The sequence below is a fragment of the Euleptes europaea genome, chromosome 8 (genome assembly GCF_029931775.1).
Source record: "Euleptes europaea isolate rEulEur1 chromosome 8, rEulEur1.hap1, whole genome shotgun sequence".
Taxonomy (NCBI): domain Eukaryota; kingdom Metazoa; phylum Chordata; class Lepidosauria; order Squamata; family Sphaerodactylidae; genus Euleptes; species Euleptes europaea.
In genome coordinates this window covers 54,528,811-54,550,118 of record NC_079319.1, presented here as the reverse complement: position 1 = coordinate 54,550,118, position 21,308 = coordinate 54,528,811, and the positions used below count along the sequence as shown (strand labels likewise).

At 41.8% G+C, this 21,308-nt stretch overlaps 2 protein-coding genes across 5 annotated transcripts in view; one reads left to right on the top strand and one right to left on the bottom strand.

The window, feature by feature from the left end:
• Positions 1-13,364, top strand: part of DLGAP1 (DLG associated protein 1) — a 183,522-nt gene extending 170,158 nt beyond the window's left edge. For all 4 annotated transcript variants that reach the window (XM_056854303.1, XM_056854302.1, XM_056854304.1 and 1 more), the window contains 3 exons: positions 850-941; positions 8,938-9,090; positions 12,828-13,364. In XM_056854303.1, coding sequence (XP_056710281.1) covers positions 850-941; positions 8,938-9,090; positions 12,828-13,037 — 455 coding nt within the window. In that variant the 3' untranslated portion in view covers positions 13,038-13,364. The remainder of the gene's footprint in view (positions 1-849; positions 942-8,937; positions 9,091-12,827) is intronic.
• The window catches only part of LOC130481581 (myosin regulatory light chain 2, smooth muscle minor isoform), a 198,849-nt gene that overhangs the window by 110,648 nt on the left and 66,893 nt on the right, over positions 1-21,308 (bottom strand). The gene's annotated exons all lie outside the window — the stretch shown is intronic.

Sequence of the window (21,308 nt, the reverse complement as noted above, 5' to 3'; positions counted from 1 at the left end):
TTAGCTTCAATGCTGGGATCTGAACTGGTGCTTTGGATGGTTGACGGTCTCTAATTTAGGCCTCACCACCGTGAGGATGGTAACCCTGTCTCCAAATTATTTCATAATGGTATGTGATGGATCCTGTGGAAAAGATCAGCATTCTTGGGGGGTTAATTTTAACTGATTCAGCATTCTTGGGGGGTTAATTTTAACTGACAGCCCTCCAACTCCCCCCTTATTAGGGTTGTCATCCTCCAGGTGGTGGCTGGAGATCTCCCGCTATTACAACTGATCTCCAGGCGATATAAATCAGTTTCCCTGGGAGAAAATGGCCACTTTGGCAGTTGGACTCTTTGGCAATTGACATTGAAGTCCCTTTGGCAATTGGCATTGAAGTCCCTCCCCAAATCCCGCCCTCTGCAGACTCCACCCCCAAAATCTCCAGGTATTTCCCCACCTGGAGCTGGCAAACCCTACCCCCCGCAGTGCTCCTGGAAGTTCCCTCACTGGGGTATTTTGGTCAAAGTGGGAGGCAAGGAAGTTGCAATTCCATGCACAGAATTTAAATGGGATCTGACTAGAGCTGCCAACCTCCAAGTGGAGCTGGAATTCTCCTGGAATTAGAACTGATCTCCAGGCTACAGAGATCAGTTTCCCTGGAGGAAATGGCAGTTTCACATCCTTGCTGAGCTTCCTCCTCTCCCCAAACTCTGCCCTCCTTAGGGTCCGCCCCCAAAGCTCCAGGAATTTCCCAGCTTGGAGTCGGCAACCCTAGATCCAACCAACTGAGATTTCCAGCATAGGTTTGCATGTTTGCATCCTCACAGTGTCTAGCAGTCTTTTCTTATTATTTTTCTATCTTTCCAGTTCTAGGTAAAATTCGAAGTGCAGTTGGCACTGCCCAGCTTCTCATGGCTCAGAAATTTTACCAGTTCAGAGAACTGTGTGAAGAAAATCTGGTGAGTAATATGCATCATGACCACAATATTTTATCTGTAACTGAGGAAAGGTAATTCAGAAGATAACTCTGCATACAACCAAAATATATAAAGCTTTCCAAGATATTATACATACAGATTACTACAGTGAATGACTTGATTTTCACAGATTTTAAAATATTTACAGTTGTTAAAATAATTAAAAACAATTTATTTTGATAAATTGATTCCCCCACCCATTACTTTCCCCTTAAAAATGCCTTGTTTTTGAAAGATTCATTTGTCCCAGACCCATAGCTACAGGGGTCATGTGTAAGTAATGCCCCACTAATATGTTATGTCTCCTCTCAATTCCTGGTTTCATTTTAAACAAGTAAATGTCTAGCCTTTTTGTTGTGGAGATATAAGGGAAAACATGCACACAGTTTTTACTCAGATTGCCTGGGAGGAATGAGGAAGGAGAAACTACAAGAAAGCTTAGAACCCTTTGCTGACCAAATTCTTATTTCCTCTGTTCTATAATCTTAGTTGCCCTGACCTGGCCCGTGAACGCACCAACAACTTACCTAGCTATTTATACGCGTCAAGTACAAAAGAATCGAAAAAGCAATAACAATTCTGTTCCCACTGTGCCGCCTTTCTCCAAGTTTTTGTTAAAATTCGCATGATTTCTGTTCCCGCTGCCTCCGCCTTTCTCCTCAAAGGAAGGACAGCGATTGGTCCAGGAATTCGCGGGCCATCCCATAACGGTAGCGGGGAAGGTTATTTAGAAAATGGCGGCAAAAAAGGAAAAAAACCCGAGAATTGTACTGCGTGGCAGGAGTTCAAGGGGAAAGCGAAACTTGCCGCTGGGACTTGCCGCCATCCCACCCTCTCGCATCTAAGCACGCAAATTAAGGGGGGGGCTCGTTTTGCAAGCCTTGATTCTGCCCCCCTCCCCCCTCTGCCCCCTCCCGCCCCACTCCGGTTGACTTGGGAGTTTGTACCGGAATCCGGCAGGCGATGCTTGCAACCCCCCCCAATTTCCCCCCCTTCCTCCTTTGCAAAGCCGAAAAGGGGGGGAAACGAGTGTGGGTAGTTAGGAAGGATGGGGGGCGGGGCGGTGGGCTTTCAGCGGGGTTGCATGTTCCCACTTCATTGCTCCGCGTGAGGAACATGTTTTATTTTTATAATCCGCCGTATAAGCGGATCCTCTTACCGCGGAGAAATTGTGCTCTGGAGACATCCTCGGAATCCTTCGGGTGAGATGAAGTAGGAACATGCAAGGAAACCCCGCAGAAATCGGAGCGGCAAACATGCAGTGCGGACACAGCCCTGGATAGCCCAGGAAAGCCCAATCTCATCAGATCTTGGAAGCTAAGCAGAGTCAGCCCTGGCTAGTATTTGGAAGAAATACCAGGGTCATGGCTAGTATTTGGTAGGAACACTAAGGAATACCAGGGTAGTGGCATGGAGGCAGGCAATGGCAAACCACCTCTGAACGTCTCTTGCTGTCTCTGGACGGCAAAAAAAATAATAACCTCAGTCCCTTTCCTTTTTTCTTGTTTTTTTCTCTGCTCTTTAATGTCCCCCGTGACAACTAAGAACATTAGGCAGAAAATTGGAGAGAATTTTTTGGGTTGCTTCCTCTGTTCGCAGTAGGAAATTTGCCTCAAGAGTAGGTGGGGTCATGGGTAGAGGACAGGAACAGAAAAATGAATCTCAGACTGATTTCTTTTTAAACAATCCATTGCAATCTACCTTGCTGTAACTTGCCGGTGAGAAAGAATGTATGCCTTTGAGCACGTGCAGAATGATTTTCACTCACCGCTGGGTAACCACAGCAAGTTCTTGTCTTCACTTCCCCAAAATCTAGGATTAGTTCTTTAGAGATATAATGTTCAGGCAGGTTTAAACTGTAGAATTTCTCAGAAAAAGAAGTACTCCACTGCAGAAGGCCAAAGAGCAGAGGAGACATAATATCCAAGCATCCTTATTCTGTACCATCTCGCACTGCAGAAAAATAAAGCATTTGTGAGAATATAAATCATTTTTAAATCCCTTCTTCTGAATGCAGGAACTACAAGCATTTTGTAATGAGCACATAGGGTTTTTCTCTTCACTATTCTGTAACAATCCCTGACGTGGATGGCCCAGGCTAGCCTTATCTCGTCAGATCTCAGAAGCTAAGCAGGGTTGGCCCTGGGTTAGTACTTGGATGGAAGACCACCAAAGAACAGCAGGGTCATTACTCAGAGAAAGGCCCTGGCAAACCACCTCTGTTAGTCTCTTGCCTTGAAAACCCCTACTGTGTTGTCATAAATCGTCTGCGACTTGACAGCACTTTAGACACATACACATGCTGTAACAATCTACCTCTACCTACCTGTTATTAGGGGATAATTTCTAGTTTGGAGGGGGTGATTTGCAGGCAAGCACAATGTAGGAATCTCCGTATAAAAATTAAAGCACTGATTAATTGCCATCTCTTCCACCCCTCGGCTTTGAATCTTAACCCCCAACCTTATGCCCCGTGACATCTCTTGAGAAAAGAATATAGATGCATGAATTAAATCAACAAAGGACCCACAGTATGATTATAAGTGCGCATTTTTCTCTGGATAGCCAATGGTATGCCATATTAATAATATACCGTATATACTCGGGTATAAGCCAACCCGAGTATAAGCCGAGGTGCCTAATTTCACCCCAAAAATGGGGAAAAATTAGGCACCCACGTATAAGCCAAGGGGGAAATGCACCCCCCCCCCCGGGCTCCAGGCGCGCAAGTGGCGGTGGCACCCTGACCGGGCTCCAGGCGCCCTGACCGGGCTCCAGGCGCGCAAGTGGCGGTGGCACACAGGAGGCCCCGCAGGGTCAGCTGGCAAGCGGGAGGACCGGCCCGGGTGAGGTGGGGGGGGTGGGGAAGAAGCCACCACCGCCGCCACGCAGAAGGCGCGATCAGGTGGGGGGGGAGAAGGCGGGACAGCCCGCCCATCAGCTGGCCGGTGGGAGCGCGCTGGGAGAGGGCCCGGCAGGCGAATTACCGTATTGACCCGAGTATAAGCTGAGGTGAGTTTTTTAAGCCAAAAATCATAGCTAAAAAACTCGGCTTATACTTGAGTATATATGGTATGGCTTCTTCTAAGACTTCAATGTGTGCATATGTGTGACAATTACTTCAGATGTAAATTGTAGAAGCCATATAACTTCGTTTTATATTCAGCACATAGTTCATTCCATGTTTTTTAAGTTTGCCAAATAGCTCATCTCTTCAAATTATGACTACACACATCCATGTGGTGTGTAACCTAATGGTATGTGGCAGTACTGTTATTCATACTAAGTTAGCGTGACATCAGTAGTTGCCACCCCATAACATCACTACAGTCCACTCATGATAACATCAGGACCACTCAATGAGTCTAAGGGATTGAGATGATGGGGATATGTTGACTTGTCCTCCTCTCCCCAGTGAACTTATGCTCCCTTGCCATAAAATTTCTAGCGATGGGTCTGATTTGATCTCCATAATATCTTCAGATCTTTCTGCGGTATCGTGGAAATATGGGCTCAGTTTCTCTTGGTTTCTTTTCTCATGCTCTGGCAAGTGGCGGATTTTGTACTGCAATACATTTGACCTTCTTGAGTCTGGGGGAGGAGCAATTTGCTGCATTCATCAAGGGAAAGCATGGGACAGAAGAGGCCTGGCCTAGCCTGACAGTGAACACTGCAGCTGCATTACAGCGTAAGCAAAGAACAACAGTATTGAAGTGGTCTGGCAGGGGAGCTATAATAGGCTTCATTGGAGCCTGGCTCTGCCCTGATCTCTGAGCATCAGTTAAGAAGGAGTGTACTCTTTGAAGTTGCACAGCTGTTAACGATCATCACTTAAAATTTACTCCTATTGTAATAGTTGGCTTTTGAATTCTGCTTCAGTACTCTTTCCACCTCACTTTCTGGTACTCAAAGATTCTGATTTAAAAACGAGAAGCAGTAAGGGGGGATAAAAACCTCTCTGTTCTTTGCTCTTTAAAGCAAGTGTTGGCTTTTCCTTAGTGATACTCCAAGGTTTATAGGAAACATGGAAAAATACACCTTTGGGGTTGTTCTGAGGTAGGGTTGCCAACTGCCAGGTAGTAGCAGGAGATCTGCTAATTCAACTGATCTCCAGCCGATAGAGATCTGATCACCTGGAGAAAAATGGCCGCTTTGGCAATTGAACTCTATGGCATTGAAGTCCCTCCCCTCCCCAAACCCCGCCCTCTTCAGGCTCTGCCCCCAAAATCTCCCATTGGTTGCGAAGAGGGACCTGGCAACCCTATTCTCAGGGCCAAATGACACATGACTCTGGGGAGCCATGACAAGATCCCCAAATGTTTAATCAAGACCTCTTCTGCACATCGATAATTTTATGTGATTTCACTGTTGCATGTGTAATCAAGACCTCTTCTGCACATCGATAATTTTATGTGATTTCACTGTTGCAATTGTAGCTGGAGAAAATGGCCGCTTTGGCAATTGGACTCTATGGCATTGAAGTCCTTTCCCTCTCCAAACCCCACCCTCCTCAGGCTCTGCCCCCAAAATCTCCAGGTATTTCCCAACCCGGAGCTGGCAACCCTGCATTTTGTGTGCCTCAGTTAGGGTTGCTAGCAGGGGGGGATGGGGGTGGAGGATTGCCAGCTCCAGGTTGGGAAAATTCTGAAGATTTGGGGCTGGAGCCTAGAGAGGACAAAAACCTCAGTGGGGTACAATGCCATGGAGTCTGCCCCCGCCCCAAAGCAGCCATTTTCTCCAGAGGAACTGATCTCTGTAGTCTGGAGAAGCATTGTAATTTCAGGAGATCCCCAGGCCCCACCTGGAGGCTGGCATCCCTAGGTGAGTTCCATGTTGGGGAAGACCCATAGATCAAAGGCCCCCATCCCACTCTGTTGGCCAGGGGGGACCTGGCAACCCTACATTCACCCCATATTCTAGAAAAGAGAGTAAGGTCATTGCCCAGTAGGGCTTGCAGTTGGCGGGTTGTTCCCACCTTAAAACAGCTACTCCTGGAGGATGGGTAAGCTGTGAGCTGTAAGCCTCATTGCAGGGATGGAAACAAAGGGCCTGCCCTCTCCGGCACACACACACCTTCTCTGCAGCTTATTTGCTCTCATCTCAACACTGTGGCAACTGCTGGGAGGAGAGCAAGCTAGCTTCAGAGAAAAGAGAGTAAAACCGTCATAGCAACCACCAAAGAGAACTGTAAGTTGGCCATGGTGGGGAGGTACTCCCCTTTCTCTGTAGGCCAGCTGGTGGACATCTGGGCTCCTTGGCAATCTCACTCTTTTGCCAATTACAAGCTTACAATGACCCTGCCCACTTTCTGAAAGCTTGGTAGGTGCCAGGGGAAGTATCGGTGGTAGGGTTGCCAGGTCCCTCTTCGCAACCGGCGGGAGATTTTGGGGGTGGAGCCTGAAAAGGGCAGTGTTTGGGGAAGGGAAGGACTTCAATGCCATAGAGTTCAATTGCCAAAGTAGCCATTTTTCTCCAGGTGATCTGATCTCTATCGGCTGGAGATCAGTTAAATTAGCAGGAGATCTCCTGCTACTACCTGGCAGTTGGAGGAGAAAATAGACACCACTGTACTAGTATCAAAGGATAAGAAATTCAGTACAGGAGCTAAGAATACTTATAAGTGCAAACAAATATTTATATGCTACCGTGTCTAATACAATACGCACTTCATAAATATAAAAAAAACCCCATTCATACAGTTGTAACACACATACACAAAATCATCTCTAGGATGGTGGTGAATGGAAAAAGTTCAATAAAAAGGTGCAGTTTCTCTCAAGATATGCCTCCAGTGAATAAGGATCATCTAAAGCAGGTTAACCAACTGTCCTCCCTTGAAAATTATTCAGAGCATTTGAAAATATCTTGCCTGTATTGATGAACGTCTGATCTATTCCACACCCATTTTTTGATTGCAGAACTTCATATTTCTAGTTATATGCTGATGTGTTATGGGTATTTGTAATTTTGGTATTAATTTTTGTCTTTATTGTTCAATGTATGTTATTATCACTGCAATTTTTTTCTAATTATTATATTTGACAATATAATGGGTATGTCATTACAGCTGCTAGCTGTTAGAACGGGAAGCCTTCTTGTACCTCTGGTTGTGTGTGTGTGTGTGTGTGTGGTTCTCCCTTTTCCTTTTTTGGGGGGAGGGGATGTGTTCACATATCTTTATAATGGCAAAGCAACCAGTCATGGATTAGACACACAGACAGAAACAAGTGGCTGTTCAACTTGCCCACAAAGGGAGTTTTACTCTCCTCATAAATAGGATAAGTCACTTTTCCATGCTTTCTAACGTTGTACTTATAGAGCAAATTTAACTATAATTAAGGTAAAACATGCATGAACATGGCTTGTTACTGTGCAGCAGGTGCTTCACTTTTCCCTCTTTCCTAGGCCAGCCTGCAGGTGGTGGCTGGAGGTCTCCCACTATTACAATTGATCTCCAGGCAACAGAGATCAGTTCACCTGAAGAAAATGGCTGCTTTGGAAGTTGTACTCTATGGGCATTACACCCCATTGAAGTCCCTCCCCTCCCCAAAACCCCACCCACCTCAGGCTCCACTCCCAACATCTTCAGGTATTTCCCCACCTGGAGTTGGCAACCCTACTCTTTCCCCCACCTTTCCCACACGGAGCATAATATAGAAATCTCTTATTAGAAACTAATCCAGCTATCCATGGCATAACAAATGCAAGTATGCTGGTTAACTCGTGTTCATGGTTCTTCCATGAACAAAGACTCTAAGTGTGGGTTAAACTCTGCTTAGTGAGGAGAAAACTAACTCCAGTTAAGCCATGCCCCTGCATTCATTCATCACGGTTAGCCAGAGTTAAGTTTCTAAACAGGATACCTTTTATTGCATTCCGTGTGAAAAGGAGGGACAAGGTACATGTGCAAGCCCTGTAACAGGGCAGGTGTGTGCACGTTTTTGCTTAATGGTGGTTCAGTTTGCAATCAGAATGCAGGTTAAGAGTTCTACATAAAGCGCACACATGCATAACGCTGTCTTCAATAAACAATATCACTGCCATGGTCCATGTTATTGCAATGGCCCGGTATTTCTCGCACCTCTTTGAATTCTTCTTGGTGTCGTATTAACAGTAATGATTGTGATTATGCAGTTGGGTTCTACTCTGGTTCTTGACATCACACCACCATTTTTCTTTACACTTGGGCATATGGAGAGTCCTGTGCATCCACTCACAGGCAGAGTTTTGCAGACACATTTTGTTCAATTTGGGTGGCTTTCTAAGCTAGGGCACCATTGAAGTTAATCATTTCAAAGTCCCATTCATTTCCATCAGGAGTTGAACATGTGCTTAATTCACCAACTGAAATCATTTCAACTTTAACTTTACTGGATTATACCCCTAACCCTAGGTCTCAACTGTATTTATCAAGTTGACTATACATTTGGGCAAGGCCTTATGCCTAACCAGAGCAGAAGCAACATATGGTTGACCAATGAATATTTATCCCAGAACACAGCATTTTAGGCATATCAAAAGAAGCACAAAATGCCATACGAACTAATACTTTGACCTAGCACTGTACTTAAAAAATATATAGGTTATATATGTATTTAAAAAATCAATCATATGTCTTATAGACATAAGCTGCTGGCAGACAGGATCCATCAGTGAAACAAAACATATAATTAACTATGAATCAGACAATAGTCTTCCTTATCAAAGAATCCACTTTGAAGATGTTCACTCCTGTGGTAAACTCTGTTCAGATTAATCCTAATAACACTTAACAAATCTGTCTGAGTGAAGAGAAGTTCTAGTTTATTTAGCGTAATTAACCTGTGTCTCAAATCCAGGTGAGTCTAATAAAACAGTTCAATTACTGTCATTAGACTGAGGTAAAAAGTAAGAAGGTTTTTGCAATTATTTCCAAAATGGTTTCTGAACAAAATATTTTCTTTCATGTTCTTTTTCCCCCTTTTTTTCTGTTGTACAGAATCCTAATGCACATCCAAGACCAGCCTCCCAGGATTTAGCAGGGTTTTGGGATATGTTGCAGTTGTCCATAGAAAATATTAGTATGAAATTTGATGAACTTCATCAGTTAAAGGCCAATAATTGGAAACAGATGGATCCGCATGACAAGAAGGTAGAACATTGTCGATTTTGTATGCTTCATTTAAAACCCTGCACAAATACTGGACAAATTAAATAGGCCTCTGCATACAGCACTGACGTTTTAAAAAAAACGTGAAATGGAGCTCGTATCAGATTAATTTCATTGTAAAAAAATGTTTACATATTAATTACCTGGGGTATTATCTGTAATATGTTTCAGGAATATTTTTAAGCCAAACTTGTTTCTGTGACTTGAATAACGGGAATGTGCTCATTTGTCTTATTATACTTAACGTATAATCATATTAGATAATCAACTGTTGGAAGGAACTGCCTCATATATTGGTTCTTAAATTTAAATAAATAATATGGACAGTCTGTAGTACTGCCTAGCGTAAGAGTTCTGTTTACTACTAATGCACTCTGAAATGTGTAAGCAAGAACTTTAGGGGAGCACTGTAATCATCACTGCCTTGGTAACCAACCCCCATTCCCACAGATAACTGTGTGGGTATTCTCCAGCCACATCATCATAGAAGTTACGTGGTAAACCTCTCATGTCATTGCTTTTGGTTTGATTTCTTAGAACGTGATCTCATAACTGGGTTCACCTCACTTATCTTACTTAGCATAATCTAGCTCTGGAAGGTTAAATAGGATTGGCGAATAATGATCTCTTGCATTTCTAAGTAAACTGGGTTTTACTTTTTATTGTGCTTTGACACGGCTTGTCTGTTTTGTTTGTTTGTTTGTTTTCAGCCTTTGTGTCAGGAGCAGCTATTGGGCAAAATATACCCACCACTTACAGTACATTATCATGCAGCATTAATAGGCACATAAAAAATGGGACCCAGCACAGAAGAACATATGTTTATATGTTTAATGTTCTGGGCCTGCCCCCGTAGCATCAATAATAGCAGAAACACCTTTTAAAAAGTATTTGAAATGGAAGTATGCAGCTGATCTAAGAGTTCTAACGATACATCAGTTGACAGGGGGAAGAGGAGGAGGGAATTTGAGAACTTTTGTATAAGAACTTTTGTTCCTCTTCTTTTCCAGAGCCCAAAATTGTACAGGGGTGGGGGGGAGAACATTTTTAAAAAATTGAAACTCTCGAAATACTTTCACCCACGATGAAGTAGAAAATAATGTAATGTTTCTAACAATAAAATATTTAATATACTGCTCCCCTTCTAACCTTAATAATGTTGCACAATGTTAGTATTACCTAAGACCTAGAGCAAGGTTAACATATTGAGTAGATGGTTTCCAGAAGTAGAGAAAGAACAAAGTAAATATTCAGAATTGGAAGCTGCAGATTCTTTTACAGGGAGGTACTGACTAATCCAGAAAAGTTTTAAGTCATCTCTGTACCGATTCAGTTTCATACTGTGAACCAGGATAGTTTGTTCTCCCTTTCTTTTCCTAACAAGCTGTTTAGACAATCCGAAACTGCCTTTGATTGTTTTTCATTACAGCTAGTTTTATCTACAATATCTGCATTAATGCCTGTTTTAAGAAATGAAGCTGGTGCATTTAAGCACAGTACTCTGAAAACTCTTTAGGATCCATTAGTTCTATAACTAAGGAAAGTTGTATATACCCATTTTTTTGAGTCAGAAAGATATAAACAAGTGGAGTAGTTATCAAATAAAGGTGCAAATATTTCCGGTTGTTTTCAAAATGTCAATTTTCCTCTGAAGAACTGGGATTTCCCCTTATATCTTCAGTATTTCCATAAATTTGTTGCATGAGATATAAGAAGGAGAGGAAATAAAGGATGGGGAAGAATCTTGGATTAAGTTTTCATGTCAAATAGTCTCATACCAGTTGCATTCCACACACTAACCATGTTCTCATCTGTTGCTGACAAACAGCATTATGCATTCTTTCTGACAAATAATAAAATGAATCCCTTACAAATACTCAGAAGGGAGAGCCAAAAATCTACAGGACGTATTTAACTTTCTGTCCGTAATGCCCATTGTTTAAATGTCAAATTCAGGGGAGCCCTGCAAAATTCCTTGAAGTATAATTATTTTCATTAAACCACATAATTAGTGAACCATCACCTTTTATACTGCATTGAATTTGCAAGCAGCCCATCTTTTTTGTTTCTTTTTTAATGGACCAAACTAGAAGTGAATTACTACTGCGAGTCCCTCAACAGACAAAACACCAAATTATAGATGATAATACAACACCAACATTTTTCATTAGGTGTCAAGAGACGTTATTGCATAACATATTTTATTACCAGTATTAAGAAAATATTATTTTGCTGATAAAGGCCCCAGACAACAAAAGAAAGAAAAGGGGGTATTTCTGCCACATCTAATGGGTGCATAGAGACTCTATAGTACACAGCTACCATGACATTCAGAGCTTAATGGATGTGTTTAGGATCTTAAACTTGAGGTTCATTTTCCATACTTAAAGACAGTGTTTACAAATTGTTTTTTTTTTAATTTGCTCATCTACTTCTCAGCCTTGAGTAAATAATGCAGATCAACCTTTGCATGCTGAAGAAATGTAACTTGTGAACAAATTCTGTTCAGTTATAATGCCCTTACAGATTGAGCAATGAAGCAGTTGTCATCAACACTGAGAGAATTAGAAACTAAAATGAAACTTATGCAGTGTAAAGGAATGGACAATCCCTGCTCTACGAAAGCACAGTCATAATGGAAGGCCAGACCAGATTAGGGTCTGCAAACACGCACTTTGTACTGAAGCATCCTCCCAGGCCAAATGTAACATTCATTTTTCTCTAAAGATTCCCTCTTCTGAATTTATATATATATGTATGTATATATATATATATATGTATGTATATATAGCATGTATATATAAGTTTTCTTTTGTTAACCATGTTATCTTTGGATGCCAAAGTGATGATTAATATATGTTCTCACAATGACTCTTGAGTCACTGCCAACAGCTTTTTTGAGTTTGTAATTACATTATAAACGTCTGGTGCTGATTGAGCACGATGCTACTAAGCTTTAAGAAGCACTTTTATGGCAATAGCCAAAAAATGGATTATGTGAGCGGTTACCCAAATCAGTCACTCCTAAGCACATGGTTTTTAAAATATATATATATATATTGCTGTGATAACTTACATCAGCCTGCTAGCTTATATGGTTGTGAACTATATCCGTAAATCCTCAGTGTTGTAAGCCCATTTAGTGTTGTATATGTATATTGTACATAAGGGGGGGGCTTCATTATGTGTGTCTTTCATACCTTTTGAACTCTATTCTAATTTGATAATTTGATAAAGAAATTCCAAAACTTTTATTAACAGTGGGTTGATAGGTTGCCTTCATTACATAGCTGCTTTTTGATAACCTTAGATTTATGACTTTGTATTACTTTAAGAGGTGGTACTGTATAAGACACTGTCCTTTCTAATTCCTGGTATTAAGAAGAGGAGTTCCTCAGAAGGAACTACATGCAATGTTTAGCTGTGGAAGCTTCAGCCCTTTCAACACCAGGCATGTGGCTGAAACACCATGCCCTGGAAAACTAGCACTGCTATTAATGCCACCCTTTTCTTGCTTAAGATTGCATTATTTTATGAGTCTAGGAATGCAAAAGCCAGTTCAATGAAGAGCAAACGTCAGATACGAACTAATGAACTTTAGGTAAAATGTATGTTCTAACTTCTGACCTGTCCTAGTACCTTTTTTTTCCCACCCCATTTTTGTTTTTGTTTTTCCCCTAAGAAGCTGTATAATGTCATTAACCTTCTGCTTTGATCAGGAGAGAAGGGCTCCTCCTCCAGTGCCAAAGAAGCCATCGAAAGGTCAGGTGCCACTCATACGGGAACGCTCTCTGGAGAGCTCACAGCGTCAGGAGGCCCGGAAACGGCTGATGGCTGCCAAACGAGCCGCATCTGTCCGTCAGAACTCAGCCACTGAAAGCGCCGAAAGCATTGAGATTTACATCCCCGAAGCCCAGACCAGGCTATGAAGGGATCCAAGCAAGAGGACTCTTAATGGCAAGAAATATCTCTTGTATAATCTGCCCTTCTAGGTCCATGCTCACAGACACCAATAAGTATTTGTATGTCCCCTCCTTTTATCTCTCTCTTCTCTCCCAATGAAGTAACACTTCTGTGGCGTAGTTGTCAGTCCTCCAAGAAATTTTCGCTAATAATCCTTGCTTTCTAAAGGTTTGCCCATGTCATCCTAATGCTTTGTCACATGTACTGATTGCTACCACTTTGCCTCATGTAAAGACTCCCACAAAACATACAAACGCACTCTCTCTCTCTCTCTCTCTCTCTTTCTCTCTCTCACACACACACACATATAAACACCTGTACAGTAGTTGCACCAATTAACTCATCCTTGGTCCTTAAAACTAGTCTGTTATCTAGTGTACAGCAATATTCAATTATATGGTATTTTGGAGATCCAGTATCGCAGGGTGTAAACTAAGATTCTGTTGTCTTCCTCATTAAGAATGAAAGGAGCTCTTGCTCAGAATCCCTTCTTCTTATGACTATTATTAAAAAAAAAAAAACACAGATGGCACACATTATTCGGATCCTCCGAATCATAGCTTCTCACCTGGTGAGGACCTGTGGCTTGAGTAAAAGATGCAGCGAATCTTGCAGCTGAGTTGTACCTGATTCCATAGAGCCCTGCAGCTGCATAAACTGCCTCATTTTTATTTCCTCAGTCTTACTTTAGAACTTTTTTTTTTGCTCTGCAGAAGATTGGAAAATCAATCTTCCAAGGAAATCATGTATTTTGGAAAAGGCAATAAAAGGATAATGAACTGATGAGACGCAAAAATGGGTGAAGGAATAATTTTGTCCAACTAACTAGTGAGAATTATAAAGATTGTGTAATATTATCAATTCCTGTTGTAGTGTATGGATTACATCCGGTTTGGGGGGAGGGGGGATTTCCTTCCAAGTACAAAAAGCATCCTTGGTTTTGTTGATGTCTTAATTTTGGTGAGACTCAGATATCACGCATGCATTCACAATCATTTGTTGCTGGACTGCTGTAAATGAAATACATGTTTGCACACTAAAAATCAGACTGCTTACATCGTATGTTTCACACCTGAGTGCATGTTCTCCTTCGGTCTGTTCTTTAAACAAAGAGGAGACTTAATTTTAACTAAATCAAGGAATCATCACAGGTCATCAGCGGGTGAGAACTATTTCTTCACAGAACAGTTTTTAAAGGCGGCACTCTATAAGTAGAGGCCAGTTCTTTGGAATCAAGAGCAGTAAACAATCCCCAGGAACAAGACTGGTGAGAAAGCACTCTGCCTGCGCCATCTTTGCGCCAGCTATCATGGCAGCAGTGGGGACAACAGGCTCCACAGAGTTTGAGAATGGCATCCAGTGGCATCCCACTAGTATGCACGATAGGAAGGAGATTTTATATGAGCCCTGACCACAGGTCACTATAGGACTAGCAGATTGTGCCTTCGTGGAGTTAGTGGGTTCACTCACAAAGCCTGGTCCACATCCTGCTGACAATACCACTACAAGGCTTTCCATTGACTCAAGCGAGTATATATTTGGGGCCTGAGCCATCTGTAGTCCTTTTTTGTTAGTGCGCTCTCAGATGCCATGTTAAGAATCCTAGTCCGTTTGTTCTTTGAAGCATCCTTTTTCTTACCTGGGCACCCATGTTGAACATGGCAGGTTGTGGCCCCTACTTGTCACAAGACTAAGGGAGATCTGTCTATGAACAAGAGATGCTTCATAACAAAGTATGGATAATGTGTACTTTGCATCTCACCAGAGGTGGCTTCAATGCCCTCGCTCCTGGAACATTCAGAACATTCCAACTGTGAAAACCTTAATGGCATGGTTGGCATAATCGTGTAGTCCACATCTCAAAACATCATCAGTTACCTTTAAAAAAAGCTGACCTTTTTTGGAAATGCACATTAACAGGCCATGCCAGGGCACTTCACATAAGACAGCATCGTAGGCAGGTGCTAACTTTAATTTTATTCAAGAATTTAGGAGAGGTAATAGGTTTCAGGCAAGGAAAACTTTCATAAAACATTTATAAAACCACTAGAGAATTTGCTACCTCTCAAAGCCATTGATATATCCTAGCTGTGTGTTTATAAACAGGGCACAAGATATCACTGTTGTGTTTTACAAGTAAAGGGCTAAATAATTTAATATTTTAAACTTTTAAAAACTAAAGGATGAAAAATCCAGTATAACTCGTCACATGCATCACATTAAGTGAACTTGTCAAAAGTCTGGTTTGCAAGGCTTCAGATGCATTGTATTTGCTAGGGTTTTTTTATTATTATTATTTTTAGAACACGTTTCCCTAAAATTGTAGTAGCAATGAAGGCTCACACACTGTTTGCAGTCTACATAGTGCCAATTGCCATCTTTAATCATAAAAGAGATTTGGGAACTCATTTGTATGAAGATGTACAAAGCAGCAGCCAAACAAACACACACACACACTTTTGCAGCTAAATTGCTGACTATTTGAACTTCTTTGAAACAAGCTAAGACTGGTTGTCAGGCTACTGGAGAATAATTGTATCAGGATTATGCAATAAATCTGATAGCTTCGTATTTTGGAAGCATATACACAGGTACTTACTAGTAAGATCCAGTGATTTTCTTTGGACGTACACCTAAATGAATACAAACAGGATCTGAGGCCCAAAATTTTGTAGGTTAGGATAGCTACATTTATATGTAGGGTTGCCAGCTCCGGGTTGGGAAATACCTGGAGATTTTTGGGGGTGGAGCCTGAGGGCAGGGTTTGGGGAGGGACTTTGTTGCCATAGAGTCCATTTGCCAAAGCAGCCATTTTCTCCAGGGGAACTTATCTTTGTGACCTGGAGATCAGTTGCAAGAGTGGGAGATCTCCAGCCACCATCTGGAAGTTGCAAAAACTACTCACAATACTAGCAACAAGAAGCTGAAGAAAAAAGAACTAGCACAACTCAATTATAAAGAAACGAACAATTCATTAACAAGTGCTACAAATGAAACCACCACAGGTGTACAATATATAATATATACAATAAATTACAATGAAATACAATGGAAAAGCTGAATGGAAAAGTCAAGAGTCCAAAGTCTATCCAGGGCAAAGTCCTTCTGATCCAAAAGTTGATCAGTAATATCAATGTAATTGGCACGAGGTCCACATCATTCCAAAGAAGGAGGAAACGCTATTCCGGATATTCTAGCGCTTTCACCAAGCATAGCTTCATCAGCCTATAAAAATATTATATTCATATAATCTCCGTTATATTTATATAAGAATTCAATAAGAAGGATAGACAACAATAGCTTACCTCTCATGTGTTAGAAAGCATACCAATAGGGAAATATATAATCCATACAGTTTGTTTTTTTCTTTTTAAGTCGTTCAAACAAATTGAACGTATTAATCTTTATAATATACTTTTTGCAATTTTTAGATTTTTAGATTTTTTGGCTCCCAAAAAGACGGGCTGCTAAACCTTCTAGATCAGGGGTCTCAAAACTGCGGCTCCAGAGCCGCATGCGGCTCTTTGGCCCGTTGAGTGCGGCTCTCCGAACTTGGTTCGGAGCCCCTGCTCTTGCACCTGCTTGCGCCTGCAGCCGGGCTGCGGAGCCGGCACGCCTGAGAGAGAGAGTGGGCGCGCTGTCTCTCACCCCCCCCCCCGCCGTGGAGAATGGCCGGTCCCCCTTTCCCTTGCCCTCAATGGTTGGGAGGCTAAAGCCTGCCCTCCCCTCTAGCCGCGCGATTGCTGGGTGGGCGGCTCTGCAGTTCCTAGCCCCCCTGCCCGCCTATCAGCTGTTGGGCGGGGCGGGCTTCCTTTGGTAGACCTGGCCTCCGGCTGAGTCCCATTGGGAGGCCATGTCTACCCACTGGCTTTCTTGGCGGTAGACCTGGACTTTGAGGAGGGGAAAAAGTCCCCGTTCAGAGGCCATGTCTACCAATTGGCTTCTATGGGCCTCCGGAGGCCAGGTCTACTGCCAAGAACGTCAATGGGTACACCTGGCCGCCCAATGGGACTCAGCCGGAGGCCAGGTCTACCAATAGGCTTCTATGGCAGTACACCAGGCCTCCAGACGAGGACTCCGGACGGGGAGGGGGAAATGGCAGGGACTTACAATTTAATTTTTATCAATAAATAAGATCACTATTAAGTATGATATCAAGTTTTATTCAGTGTACCTATAGTTTAATTAAGACTTAAAACTTTAATTAAAGTTTATTAAGTTAATAAACAGTGTACCTACCTATATAGGTAGTTTAAGTTTAAATTTATAGTTTAAGTTTAAGAAATTTGGCTCTCAAAAGAAATCTCAATCGTTGTACTGTTGATATTTGGCTCTTTTGACTAATGAGTTTGCCGACCCCTGTTCTAGATCAAAGTTAGGTTGCAATGCACTGCATCAAGCAGATATAGGGCTCACAGGTCACATGATGTTACAACTAGATTTATTTAAAGGCACAGTGTCTAAAAAGTAGAACAGAAACATTCTGAAAACGATATGAGGTTCTTTGTGTTGTGGGTTTATCGTGATCACCCACATGACCATAGGGATGTACAGAAAGTGCTCCTGCAAAATGAAATGCGCTTCATACATCTATTCAATACCTTAGCCCCTAATGGGTTAAATAATGACTTCGATCTGTCCTGTTGATTATGAATTTGGTTACTTTTTTTTTAGTTGTGCTAGTTCTTTTTTCTTCAACCACCTGGAAGTTGGCAACCCTATTTTTGTGTCACAAAATATTTTGGGTATGTATTGTGAAAGGATCTGTTATTAGCATGAGGCCTAATAATTTATATGGTCTCTTTGTGCGGACAGAACTGCTGCCTGGTTTTCTAGCAGACCCAGTTGACAAACAGATTCTAAACACTTGTGTACAATGCAAGCATGATGTTGTGGCTTGTCAGATTGCACTGGTGCATTGGACAGGAGTCCCATCCTGACAATTCCTTTGCTGGCAAAGCACACCTTCGATTCATTCAGCCTTATAAGTTGAATGCTTATTCCCCAGGGTTGCCCCTTATTGACCACAGATGGGAGACCACCAAGGAATTCCAGGGTTGCTGTGCAGAGGAAGGCACTGGTAAACCACTCTGTTAGTCTCTTGCCATGAATACCCCAAAAGGGGTCGCCATAAGCCGGCTGCGACTTGACGGCACTTTACACACACACAACATTATATACCACCATGCAAGCATACAGTGATATACTTAGAGCATAATCCAGGCAAAGTTAAGTACTTTGTGTCCCATTAATTTCAACAGGAGAATTAAGGAAGGGCTTGAAACTCTTCCATTGAAACAAATGGGAATAAAACATGCTTGGCATTGGCTGGATTGTGCCCTTACTATTTTAATCAATTTGTGTCTTTTTAAAAAGCAAACAAACCCAAATCTGCTTAAGTGAGATAACTGTTGTTATCAGTTTTTGAGGGCAGATCTGTTTGGGTTTTCCTGGGTGGTGGGATATTTTTTTAAAAAATCTTTGGTTTTGGCCTCCTACATTGAAAGTTCAAAAGTATTTATTATATTTTTGCAGACCTTTCCATAAAATACTCTTTAATCTTTTTGTAATGACAGATGAAGTAATGGATTAAACATTTTAATATTGAACAGGTATATAGGAATAAGTTATTTGTAATATATTTCAATTTATTTATTGGGTGTTCCCTTGAGGTTCTGGTGTGCACTATCACTTTAATTTAAAATTTATGTTTGTGAATTTACTGCTTGGTTTTTCTAAGTTATAATGCATATTTTAACTAGAATGTAAATCACTGGCATACTCACAGTCTACCTGCATTCCCAGTCATGATAATTAGTATGTTTTTGATTTGCAAAACTGGTATACAACTTGCGAAGCTTATCGATGGAGGGTATAGAGAGATGGAGAGCAATGTATGGCATTATGAATGGGGTTTTCATAGGATTATCAATATCTACTGACCTGGTATGTGGACAAAAAAATGTAAATAGATTAATGTTTCCCATAATGTAAAAAAGAGCAAATTAATAAAATAATAATGCACTGCTTGTAAGAGCTGTGACTTTTCAATACAAGTTCACACTCCCTCTTTGTAAGAAGCGGCCCTGTAGACTGGATTGGATGCAAAAGTGAAAGCAGAAGACTGTTGCTTTTGAGAAACTAGAGGATGGAATTTCAGACATACACAACATCACTCACATGATCCATCCTGGTGAGTTTACTTAATGTGGACATTTATGTGTATTAGAGTTCCAGGTACTAGCTGGAGATCTCCTGCTATTACAACTAATCTCCAGCTGATAGAGATGAGTTCACCTGGAGAAAATGGCCGCTTTGGCAATTGGACTCTACGGCATTGAAGTCCCTCCCCTCCTCAACCCCCCCCTCCTCAGGATCCGCCCCAAAAACCTCCTGCCGGTGACAAAGGGGGACCTGGCGACCCTAATGTGTATAGCTACTTAGATGAGCAGTATTTACAGGATAGATGCCTTGATCCCTAGAAATATTTCAGATGCTTTTTTGAGATTGATTATAACAATGTACAGTGTAATCCTGTGTAGAGTCATTCCAACCCAAGCGAAGACTGGAGTAACTCTGCATAGGATGGCACTGTTAATGGCTTTGGGGGGGTAATTTTCACCAATTAATTCCTCCCTTTCCTCCCTCAGAAATTGCCCTCTGAAATGCTGTTCCTGTGGGACAGAAGACCCTCAGGAATAGCTTAAGGGAGAAGTGGAGATCTAATACGATGGGGGGGGGAATTCGTGAAAATCACCCCCACCTCCTTCAAGCTGTGGAATTTTTTTTACAAAACTATTCAGAGGCAACCTGTTCATGCAACTGGAATGCCATATGCAGTGTTCCCTGTGCAGTTGTCTTATTCAAGAGGCCTGCACACCATTCCTGAGCACAAACTAGAATGTACACAGACACATAACATTCTGCCAGTGGATTTTTTAAAATTAAAATCAGGCATGGGAGGCTGTCCACATGAATGAAGGGATAAGCAAGGGGATGGGCTATTCAACCCTGTCCCCTCTTGCCGTGTGTACGTATGTTTGTGTGTGAGTGTATTCAGCCCTGCCATCTGTTTTTTTATGCCCATGGGAGGAGGAGGTATGGGCAAACATTTAATTTGCACTGTGGGTAGAAAAGCATTCTGGGGAGCAAGGATTTTGTAGGAAGAAATCGCAGAACGGAATGCTAGAGCCATTTCTCTGCTTAAAAAGGTAGCTACCTACAAGAATTTGTCATATATTTTTTTAAAAGAGAAACAACTATTTCTAGTATCGGGTTTGACTCTAAAAGAGCTCACAGTATTACTAACATCCTGATCTTGGTTACTATTTTAGTCAATTAACTTAAAAATGGGGATGAGAATGTATGTGTCATCCTTGAGCTCCAAAGAGCTTTATATTGTTTGTCTCTCTGAATAAGGACAACCCTATGATCATTTTTAAAGATTGGGAAATTGAAGTTAAGAGTGAATGATTTACCCCAGGTCATCCACTGAGTCCATGGGAGAATAAAGATTAGGTCACTCTCACTTTTGGTCTCCAGGTCTGTAAAAATGGGAATGTCACAGGGTTTCTGTGAGTCCAACATAAACAAACTGTTTATATCTGAAGATTGATGAATAAATTTTTATCTGTTTGGTTTTGTTGTTATTGGACAAAGATACTCACTGTTGTCATTATTCCTCCTTAGGAAACAGTAAAATACTTCTGAAGCGTACTGCTAGCTAGGATTGCCAACCTCCTGGTACTAGCTGGAGATCTCCTGCTATTACAACTGATCTCCAGCCAATAGAGATCAGTTCACCTGGAGAAAATGGCCATTTTGGCAATTGGACTCTGGCATTGAAGTTCCTCCCCTGCCCAAACCCTGCCCTCCTTAGGCTCCACCCCAAAAACCTCCCGCTAGTAGTGTAGAGGGACCTGGCAATTCTACTGCTAGTTAATGAAATTTTATCTGCCAAAAGACTGAAAACCACCTCTTAAGCAGTGGTGAGTGAGCTCCATTCAGCGCCATTTGGAATTGGCTCAGTGTGAGTTTTAAAAAAAAAAGTGTTTCTCCCCTGAGAGTTCTCTCCCACCTTGTCAGTGCATGCATGCTGATGGTGCTGCATAAATACAGATGATCAAATTGCTTCCTGGGAATTGTAGTTTGGTTTCACAGGCCATGTTGAAGAGCCCGTTGGAGTTATGAGCCATTGCCCAAACAAACAGGCCTGGTTTGCTTTGCAGAATATGTGT